Source organism: Protomyctophum parallelum (genome assembly GCF_964188405.1).
Source record: "Protomyctophum parallelum genome assembly, chromosome: 2".
NCBI classification, from domain to species: Eukaryota; Metazoa; Chordata; class Actinopteri; order Myctophiformes; family Myctophidae; genus Protomyctophum; species Protomyctophum parallelum.
The window spans coordinates 36,987,912-36,998,796 of NC_139699.1; the positions used below are offsets into that span (position 1 = coordinate 36,987,912).

Consider the following 10,885-nt stretch of genomic DNA (forward strand, 5'->3'; position numbering starts at 1 on the left):
TCATTCACATGGGCTCTGAGTCTCAGAGTCAGACACCTGTCAACGCTTATGATTTGTGACTTAGACTTAATCACAATCTATAGTTCAAAAGACTGGAATCCCCTTTTTTATATGTGCCATATCCCATATGGCTATGCCATATAGTTTTGTGGTGGGAAAGATTCCATGAGATATAAGGAGGCATTCATTATCTTTGCTCAATGACTGACTAAAATTGCCTATAGCCTAATCCCGATTCATATTTCGTAGCATGACGGTGTCGCGCTAATATATAATGATGAAACGTGTATCCTATATCCTATCCAACGCTATTCCAGGGTTTCTGTTTGAAACCCCCGTGGGGCAATTTATATTCTATAACACCTAATTTTATATGGGCTAGCTAGCCTATATTAAACTTCTTCTTGCATGTGAGCCAAATCTAGCTCACTCTTGAGAGCTCATGCTACCTTATATTGTGCTGTCTTTGCAGAAATGAGAGACCATGTTGTTGTTTTTGCTCTTCTAATGAGATGCCAAGTGATTTATTTATGAATTACTTGGTTGGAACAGCCCCCTTGTGCAGTGCGCAAGTTTTTTTCTTTTCTTTTTGGAGTCATGTCGCTCAGCGATTGCTGATGCAACTCTTTGTCATCCAGAGTTTGCCCTCACCTCCTGTGAGCCTTCGGGGAGGGCTATATTCATCTTGGCATGTCCCCGGGTGTGTTGGAGGTGGGAGTGACTCATTGAGCAGGTGCGAGCATCCACTCCCATACTGCTATACGCCAAACAAGAGCCCTCCAACTCATTAGCTCGTGCAGAGAAGAATCATCATTGCAATATCGCAAACGCATCACAATAAATCTTTGCATTGGAGGTTGTCCAAGCCCCAAGGATAATGAGCTTATTTTTTCTTTATTATTTTAGACTTGTATCCCTTTGAGGGAGCGTGTGTGTGTGTGTGTGTGTGTGTGTGTGTGTGTGTGTGTGTGTGTGTGTGTGTGTGTGTGTGTGTGTGTGTGTGTGTGTGTGTGTGTGTGTGTGTGTGTGTGTGTGTGTGTGTGTGTGTGTGTTCTACCCTCTTGGCAACGACTGTATCTAAACTCTAATTGTGAACATATCAAAGTGAAATTGAAAACTAATTCTAGTTCATCTTAATTGTGCAGCTAGAGGATCGGGGTGCACAGCACGCAGATCCGACACACCAAAGGTCCGAGGCGCGGGGACATGGGATCACATATGAATACCATAGCACTTATAGATAGATAGATAGAGATAGACTATAGTGGTCTAACTATAACAAAGTATATTATAACGCTACTAATAAGCTTTGCAATTAACCATTTTAGCAAAATGGGTTGAAATAACAGTAAGAGCCATAGCGTTTAAAAGCATTTTGATGAAACAAAAGTAGGTATAGCTTAATGACAAGTGCCGTGTGTGTGTGTGTGTGTGTGTGTGTGTGTGTGTGTGTGTGTGTGTGTGTGTGTGTGTGCGTGCGTGTGTGTGCGCACACAGTGTGTGTGTGTGTGTGTGTGTGTGTGTGTGTGTGTGGGGGGGGGGGGGGGTGTATATATATATATCCCATGAAAATTGTAGGGAATATGCTACAGTTGGCTATAGCCTATATCTATATCCTGTGTTAAAGTAGCTAATTCCAGCTGTTAGACATATGTCCTATCCCATACTGTATGTAGCCTAGTAGATATAGGTAGCCTATGGATGCCAGGGCTCTTTAACTGAGTTTGGTGGCCAGTCAGCCAAGCGCCGGGTCACATGTTGCAACGTCATTGTGAATGTGTGTAGTAAGTTACTGTAGTTGCAAAGGATCGTCATTTCAAGCTCAAGAGGTCTCTCATCCCGTTGGTGCTGCTGCGACGCAGCGTATGGCAGGGAACAACTTCTGTTTCAAGCGATCTGCAAAGGAGCCGCGCAGCCATGGGAGTCCATTACCTCATCCATGCAATTTCCACCATCAATAATTTAATCTATTTGCTCCAAAGCTGAAGAGATATCCTGAAGCTGTCGGGAGAGTCTAACCTACAGTGGAAAATAACGCTTAAAGTAATTACTCAGGGAGTTGTCCAAAACACCACAGATGACACTGTCCTGTTGAATGGTCTCTTTTACGACTGGGCAGTAAAGGTATGTTTTTGTTAGACTTGTTTGATCACTTTCGCTTGTGTTCGATGCCGTTTCAGAGTCGGGGAGATCTAAAAGTAGCCCGATCAAGTTGGGTTATCCTACAAACGCACAGACTATGCCGCAGCACGAGAGAGGGGATATGTAATCTTATCCTCTCGTTCATTAATAAAAAACGGAGTTATTATGTTGATTGAGTTTCTATGACTGAGAGACCCAGAAGGATTCAGTGTAGTTTCGCAAACAGTTTTGCTTTATTATGATGATGATGATAATGATAAACAATGTTTGTGGTTTATTTGTCAAGAAACAATAGATGTGCATATAAACAATTGAATCCGCCACTTGGCACTTAACCTATAAAAGCATAGTCTAACTTGTATAGCCCATATAAGGTCTAAATGAGAAAAGTAAGCTCATCCACTCCTTTTTTTGTAGATAAAAAAAAGTTTCATGAACTCATTAAGACTTTATAAGACATTTGAGACCCACGGCGTTGGTCTAGGCTACTTCATGGTCTAGTCGCTACTGGATGACCTCAAAAGGCGAGAATGAACATGAATTAAAAAACAAACTACTTGGAGTTTTCCCGCTGTGTGACAGTGGACAGGAAAACTCAATTAGGTTACATGACTGCCTGCTGCAAATTCCAAAGAACACCTCATCGGGTCCCCGTCCATTCCTTCCACTGGCTAAATTAACGTAGCTCAATGTGAGTGTGAATGACTTTACCTATAGTGTGCACAGTGTGCAGCCTACACACGTAGCCTGTTTGGTTTAATTATACATTACATTAGTAGCCTATGTATGAAGGCCATATTTATTTGCATGCGTCTGTCTGTCTGTCTGTCTGTCTGTAGTGTTGGGCACATAAACAGATGGGGGGGGGGGGGAGTGAAAAGAGAGGCTTTGCTTAAAAATGTCATGGTCTCGACTGCCATCTAGCGTACATGTTTGGGAACTGCCTAATAACGTAAAAAATGGCCCGCGGATATAATCGCATGCCAATTACTTGTGTCAGACCCAGGCCAGTAGGCAATGTGATGTGACGTATTATTTAGTGATATAAATGTATCACAGCATTGCATAACATTACCGGAGTCAGTGGGTACAAATTCAACAGAACCGGCTTGAAATGGATTTTTTGCATATATTCTTGTTTAGCTGTAACAAATGTTTGTAACTGGATAATTTGGCATTGAGGAACATGAGCCGTGAATTCATGTTGATAGTGGATTAATCCGTGCTGTAGACAAATGAGTGACAAAATATTTTGATGACATATTTCTGTCCTATTCACTTATATGGCACTGCAGGAGGGAAATAGAATCCACAAGAGAGTAGGCCTACGCACATCTCTAAAAAAAACTTTCAGGTGCTGAAGAAAAAGATACGTACAGGAAAAGGAGATGTATAGTCCGCACCCTACCCAAGGTAGTTTTATTTAAGTTAGGATAACTTAAATAAAACTACCGTGGGAGCTGCTAAACATTGTGCGACTACATCTCCTTTTACTGCAGGAGGGAAGCCAGAGCTTATTTAGGTAACCTAGATCACCCAGCAACTATTTTGTTTTGCCTTATTTTTGAGGGGCGGTATGCCCAGCTTTGAGTGTGTGTGTGTAAACACAACCATTGAAGGCAGAAGTGTGTAAACACAAACATTGAAGACAAAAGTGAGGATTGACGCAAATTGTGATTGGCCAGAATGAGATGATGTATGATGACGTATAAGAGCGCCCCTCACTTCACACAGGAGTGATTTTATTATGGTAGTAGACATAGTTTGCCTGGAGTTATAGTATTTAGGCGTCCTAATCTCTGGTAGCCTAATACTCATCCATTTCTTAATTATTGTTTGAAATGTCAGTGTTTATCAGATGGAAGCAGATCTCACAAATAAAAGCTTTCACAAATCTCAAACATTGCTTCTTTCTTGTAAGAAGTATGATATTGGTTGTTGTGAAAGTAGGTTTTCGCTATATCTCTCTTCAAAGATGAACATTTGGTATGCAATCTGTACAGATCAGACATGACAATACACGTTTTGTGAAGCTAACTCTTTTCCTCAAGATTTTAACGAAAAGACGTGCCCCCAAGGGAGTTGTGACAGAAATAGAAAATAAAATGTGCAAGTATAGGACATTCTATTAAATGTATTGTTGTTTTCAGACATCATTGTTCACTTTCACGTGATACTATTCTTGATTGATGTTCATTAAACGATTTCTAAGCAGCAGTGTAAACTATAGTAAAGACGATGCATACAGTAATGTGCTGACATTTGCACACAGGTACAACCCATTATAGTCTCTTGGCATGCTTGTACTTTGATGTTTAGAGAAACTTTTCGGCATCTGTCAAAGGAAGGATTTCTGCCAAATAAGGGATAATCCCCACCTGGCATATACTAAATGCAAGGGTATGTTACATACATAGCCCAACAGGTGCTTGTGTGGAGGCAGAAAAGACTCAATTTGGTTCCATACATTGTCATTTGTCAGAGTTAATTTAACAGGATTTGAGACTACAGGGTCTACACACTGACCTTTATTCTTTATTATGATTCACACATGCTCCTTTTCACAAATACAAGTGTGTTTGAGTATTGGTATGCAGAGCTCTATACCTTCATCCAGTGCATGGTTTTAGCCTGCAGTGCACAGTAACATAGTGTTAATTTATTTTGCAGTATGGTTTTTAATTTAATTATTTACACATTCTTTGGATGTGCTGTGTGACACTCACATTTGAGTGGTTTGCTTTTTCACACATACAATTGTGAGTGGTTACACTGTATCTTCTTGACTACATTTGTGGATATATAGCTTGATCTTTCTAGATTACAGATATATTTTATCATTATGCATATAAGCTTGATGGTTAACCATGCAGGAAATGTAGCTGGAAACATAGCACACAGAATGCTCTTACATTAAATGTACAAAATGAGAGCAAAGGAGTCATCACATATCGTTTCTGGTAGAGCATAGAGATTCCGAGCTGGTCCCACAGCAATTAAATGATTCGTTGGTTATATTGCATTTTAACAGGATGTTGATTGAGAGCATAAGCCATATTGATTCTCCTGATGGAAACAGGAAATCACAGAGATAGAAATAAAAGTGTTTGTTGTTCTCTGCGTGGGGATACCCAGAGGACTGGCAAGCAATTGCACACTGATGAGTGGCATTAAAGCCTGATTTATATTTAGTCGTACTGTGGTGTCACATGCCGAAAATAGCTGATCTACAAGCTCACAACCCGTCGTGGCTGTAACGCACTGTGAGCATGTAGATCTGCTATTTTCATTTGTGCGACACCGTCATATGACAGCATAAATTAAGCATTATACCCCCAACAGCCTCCTCCCCTTCAATTCTCTCCCCAATGGATACCTGGGAGGGACGTCATTCGCAGTTGTTATGCTGCGAAATGACGCTGGCACACTCTCCGCCCCCCTGCTACTGCAATATTACCCCTGTGGTCTGTCAGGGAAGATACAGCACTTCATCTGCAGCATCTCCAACATGAAGTCTGAATTGGACTGGGAACGTGTAGTTTAGAACATAAACAGCTTTGCATTTCATATCAAAACTCTCGCCTTTGTTTCTACTATAAAAGATTCCCCCCCGTTGCCCTGCATACACATGCAAGATCCCCCCCCCCTCCCCACACACACACGCATGCACACACACACCACCACACTCTCTCACACTGGAGGAGTGCGTCACTGAGCTCTGGGACTGAGTGGCTCATTAAGAAGAAGGATGTGATATTCTGAATAGAGACTGTGAGACTCCCAGCCCGCCTATTTATAGACAAGATATCTCTATGGCAGTCACCGTGGTGTTGGTTAATTGCCCAAGACACCAATTAAGAATGAAACAAAGGCGTTTTAGGTGGGGTTTGCTCCTGTGTTCTGCTATGGTCCTCCTGTCCATTCTGACTAGTTATAAAGATCTGCTCGGTGCATATTCCAATACATTTGCTGTGGCTCTTAGACCTACTTAAAGGTAAGGGATGCTGCGTCTACCGTATGCACAGGAGTAACCATGGGATACGATATGTAATAGTTTGGCAAATCTCACAACATTTTAAACGTTTTCCCCATACAACATCTTATCTTGTGAGTTGAAGTTGCTGCTCGAAACTTGCTATTAAAAGAGTGTTAATTCTCGATTTTACTGTGTAAAACTGTGCTCTTTAGAGTGAGAGAAATTCTTCAGACTGCCATCACTCCTAAGCCCTGACACCCTGTTAGTTGCTTCCATCATGCTCTTCATTCATCTGCCAAAACAATTGTCCCTCAATAAGCCTTGCTTCCCAATATTTAGTATGGTAGCTTTCACAGGACTCAGGCCGCACTGTAAATAACTTCGTAATAATAATATTCACCATGTCAGAAATAAGTAACGTAATGAGTCAGTCAGAACGTTTTTATATGAGCCATTTGGTTTAAACTAAAGCATGTAATATAACAAAAAAACATCGCATGGATGCACCTGGGACGTATCCTCAGTGATGTATCCTGAGGTCAACAGGGTTTCGGGTCTCTCAACATCATACCCCTCACTCAGGCGACCCAGCCGGGAGTGATCAAGTCCCGACTTACGTCCCAGTAGCTACCCTCAATCAGTCCCACTAGGGAAAAACCAGGGGCACACAATCCGTTGGAACTACTCCAGAACTACTCTGCCAGGGCTGGGAGGTACACTTCTGGCACATGGAGGGACTAGGCTCTGTGGGTTGTCTCCTGTCCGGGCCCCTCCTACGTCTCACCAGGTCCACTCCTGCTCTCACCAGGAGTAGAGAGAGGACCTGTGCGTTGCACCAGAGTCCCAGCACCAGACAGTTCATTCAGGAGTGGTGGGCAATGGTTCCTCAGGGTCATGGTGCTGCGGTTCCGCTTGCTGCTTGCATGGCCCTCCCAAAGGCCTCACCGAGGGTTGTTGGGCTTCCTCCTCACGGAGGACACAGGCTGGGGCGCTAACCCATACTGCTCACCCGGGTGCCGTCTACATTCCGGCTGTCACCCGTCTCTCCAGTGGTCACCAGACTATACCTGGTTGTCACTTAGTCTATTCCTATGAGTCACTATAAATAGAAGAACTATAACTAAAAAACATCGCATGGATGCACCTGGGACGTATCCTCAGGTCAACGGGTTTCGGGTCTCTCAACATTTACTAGTACACAATCCTGATTAGTTTTACTTAGTTAATAGTATAGGTGATAGTAAACACGCGAAAACTAGAGTTCTCAACAGGCCCTTTATTAAGGCTCGGTCCTACCTGGGCCCTCATCAAACCCTGTACACTCAAGACACTGTCCCCGCTGCCACCCTTAGATCTCCATATATGGAGCTGACCTGTTCTGAAATTCCATATGTCAGAACAGGTGACCTCGACCTTTAGGGTGAGGTCGCTTCTCGCGGCCCTCAGGCATCTTACTGGTAGTGTGTGTGTGTGTGTGTGTGTGTGTGTGTGTGTGTGTGTGTGTGTGTGTGTGTGTGTGTGTGTGTGTGTGTGTGTGTGTGTGTGTGTGTGTGTGTGTGTGTGTGTGTGTGTGTGCGTGCATGTGTGGTGTGTGCACGTGTTTGTGTAAAGAATAATATGTTCACAGTTTTGAAATCACTCTTATGAACTCTTGAAAAAACATATTTTGTTTCATTCATATACATTTTCCTTCATATTTCTTTTGAATCTCCCTTTCAGGGAATTTGAGTGAAGAAATGGAAGAGCTATATCATAAGTTTGTTAGGTGGAATTGGAATTGAAAATAATTGGGCCTTTGTAACCTGATCAGCATTGCCTTTTTGCATGATAACCAACTACATGCATAAGAAAATAATGATAACGGGACACAAGTCTACATAACTAAAAACAAACAAATTGCTGACAATTAATGATACTTAAAGCTGCACTATACAATTTATTTAAAATTAGGCCAGTTAATTAAGTTATTCTAGCAAACTGCATGTACTGCATTTAATACACCAAGTTGTTTCTGCTAGGCCTTAAAGTGGTTAGGTGTGGCCACCTACACAGTAGGTCCTACAGTTACTTGTTTATGAGACTTTCTTACCCTGCATTTATCTCAGGCAGCACTTTGATCCCAAGCTGTGTACCACCCCCAATGTTTAGGTTCAGGTTAGAGGTGGTTCTTGGTAGGGTCCATGGTTCGGGATATGATCTGCCAATCCCACTGAAGGCATCAGGCTTTGTACCAGCTTGTGTCAGGGCAAAAACATTCCCTCCTCTGCAGCCTTCTTGCAGTCTTCTAAGCAGTATAGTATAGTATAGTATAGTATAGTATAGTATAGTATAGTATAGTATAGTATAGTATAGTATAGTATAGTATAGTATAGTATAGTATAGTATAGTATAGTATAGTATAGTATAGTATAGTATAGTATAGTATAGTATAGTATAGTATAGTATAGTATTGCTTCAAGTCTTGCAGTCTTCTCACAATCTTTGGTATGGACTGAAGTTAAGTTGGGTTATGACAGTGTATGGGAGATTAACATGAACTGGAAGTGGAATGAAAGCACAGAGGAAATACTGCTCACGGTCAACTTGAAAACTTGTATAGCATTGCTTATTTGCTTTAAATGATAGCTTCCAATGTTTAACTCACAAATTATTTCTTCCAAATAGATATTTGTGTGATATTTTCCAAAGCTATAGAAGGTTGTCGGGGGACTGAATTGAGTGTTGCTACTAGCTCTTTTGTTGACTTGAAGGTAAAGACAGGAGAATGTAAACAACAGGAGATCCTTACAGTGTGCATTACAGATCAAAGCCAATATATTTAAGAAACTGCTTCATAGACTGTGACTAATGTTCTCTTCCTCTCTCCCTGTCCTGTCTTTTATCTCTCTTTCTTTTCTATCCAGTTCCACCAGGTCAGAAGAGTGATGACCATCCTGTTCCTTACTATGGTTATTTCATACTTCAGTTGCATGAGAGCTGCGCCCCTGAGAGATGCCCTGGGCATGCGGGGCCACCGGACGGAAGGCTACTTGGGCGCCGCGGCGACGGCTGCCCGAGCCCATGGGACTCCGCAGAGTGGGGGTGGGCCAGGCCAACGGGGGGCATTGCCTTCACTCACAGACACATTTGAGCAGGTGATCGAAGAGCTGCTGGAGGTGGAGGGAGAGGAGGCCCAGTTGGGACCGGGGGCTGATAAAGGCCAGGGTGGCGGAGGCCGGTCCTCTGTGAATGGTGCAGAGACAAAGGATGACGATCTGTACGATTCGCGGGTGATGATCAGCAACCAAGTGCCTTTGGAGCCGCCATTGCTCTTTCTTCTGGAGGAATACAAAAACTATCTGGATGCCGCTAACATGTCCATGAGGGTGCGGCGACACTCTGACCCTTCGAAGCGTGGAGAGCTCAGCGTGTGTGACAGTATTAGCCAGTGGGTGACCGCTGTGGATAAAAAGACGGCAATAGACATGTCTGGGCAGACAGTTACCGTCATGGAAAAGGTCCCTGTCCCCAATGGCCAACTCAAGCAATACTTTTATGAGACCAAATGCAACCCCATGGGGTATACGAAGGACGGCTGCCGAGGAATAGACAAACGGCATTATAATTCCCAATGCAGGACAACCCAGTCCTATGTGCGAGCGCTTACCATGGATAGCAAAAAGAAGATTGGCTGGCGCTTCATAAGGATAGACACTTCATGTGTATGCACATTGACCATTAAAAGAGGGAGATAGTGTATACAATGTATAGATTTTATTGAAGAGTTTAAAAAAGAGAATAAAGAGAAAATATCTATTTGTATATATACATAACAGGGTAAATTATTCCGTCAAATGAAAATTTTATGGACTGCATGTAAAAAAAAAGTTTATACAGTAAAAGTGATACTACAGTCTATTTATTGAACATATCCATGACCTTGTAAACAATTTTAAAAAATCTGATCAGTCATTTGCGCCCAGTTTAAATTACTATATCACATTCCTCAAGACATTGTGATTTGTTTACGTTGCCAAGAATTTGAAAATGAAGGAACAAAGAGGCAAGAAAGGAGACAGGACAGTTCCATCTTCAAAAGCTTGCATGCTGCTTCAATTGTGAATTGAGAAATTCTCCACTTAAGGAAAAAAAATGATATGAAGCTGACCAAAACATTCCGTTTACATACTCAAAAGAAAACGGTTTTCCTCTCAAGTAATTTATCTGTTTACTGTTCTAAACTTCTCAAGGTAATGTTGGAATTACATACTATGTCAAGGTGCTGTTGTCAAAGCTTTGCTGTTTATTTTTTTATCCCCACCAGAGGACAAGATATATAAGAGTATATATATATACATATATATAAAATTTATTCATTGACATGTTTCTGGGTTAATATTATTCATTTTGTATGTTGTGAAGTTGTTTGCAATATTAAACTGAAATATTTGAAGAAATAAAAATGACTATAGGCAAATGAAAAACAAAAATAATGTTGATAAAGTTTGGATCATGTATTAGAATACATTTACCAGTGGAACTAGATAGCTAACTGAAGGATGGATGGATGGATGGATGGATGGATGGATGGATGGATGGATGGATGGATGGATGCATGGATGAGTGGATGGATGGGTGGGTGGACGGATGGGATAGGACGGTCGGACAGACGGGCGGTCGAACAGGCGGACAGAGACAGACAGACAGATAGAGATCCTTGGTTGTCATGGTATGGGGATTTAAAATGTAATTAAATAGGGAGAACGTAAAACGCTAACAACAGCTTTA

General features: G+C 41.9%; 1 protein-coding gene across 1 annotated transcript; it reads left to right on the top strand.

The window, feature by feature from the left end:
• The first annotated feature begins 2,043 nt into the window (after positions 1-2,043).
• bdnf (brain-derived neurotrophic factor) lies at positions 2,044-9,919 on the top strand. The gene is made up of 2 exons (XM_083791386.1): positions 2,044-2,124; positions 9,022-9,919. The coding sequence occupies exon 2, from the start codon at positions 9,043-9,045 to the stop codon at positions 9,850-9,852; it is 810 nt and encodes a 269-aa protein (XP_083647512.1). The 5' UTR covers positions 2,044-2,124; positions 9,022-9,042; the 3' UTR covers positions 9,853-9,919.
• Positions 9,920-10,885: the final 966 nt, after the last annotated feature.

Coding starts and splice junctions, on each gene's coding strand:
- bdnf (XM_083791386.1), top strand. CDS start 9,043: ATGACCATCCTGTTCCTTACTATGGTTATTTCATACTTCAGTTGCATG.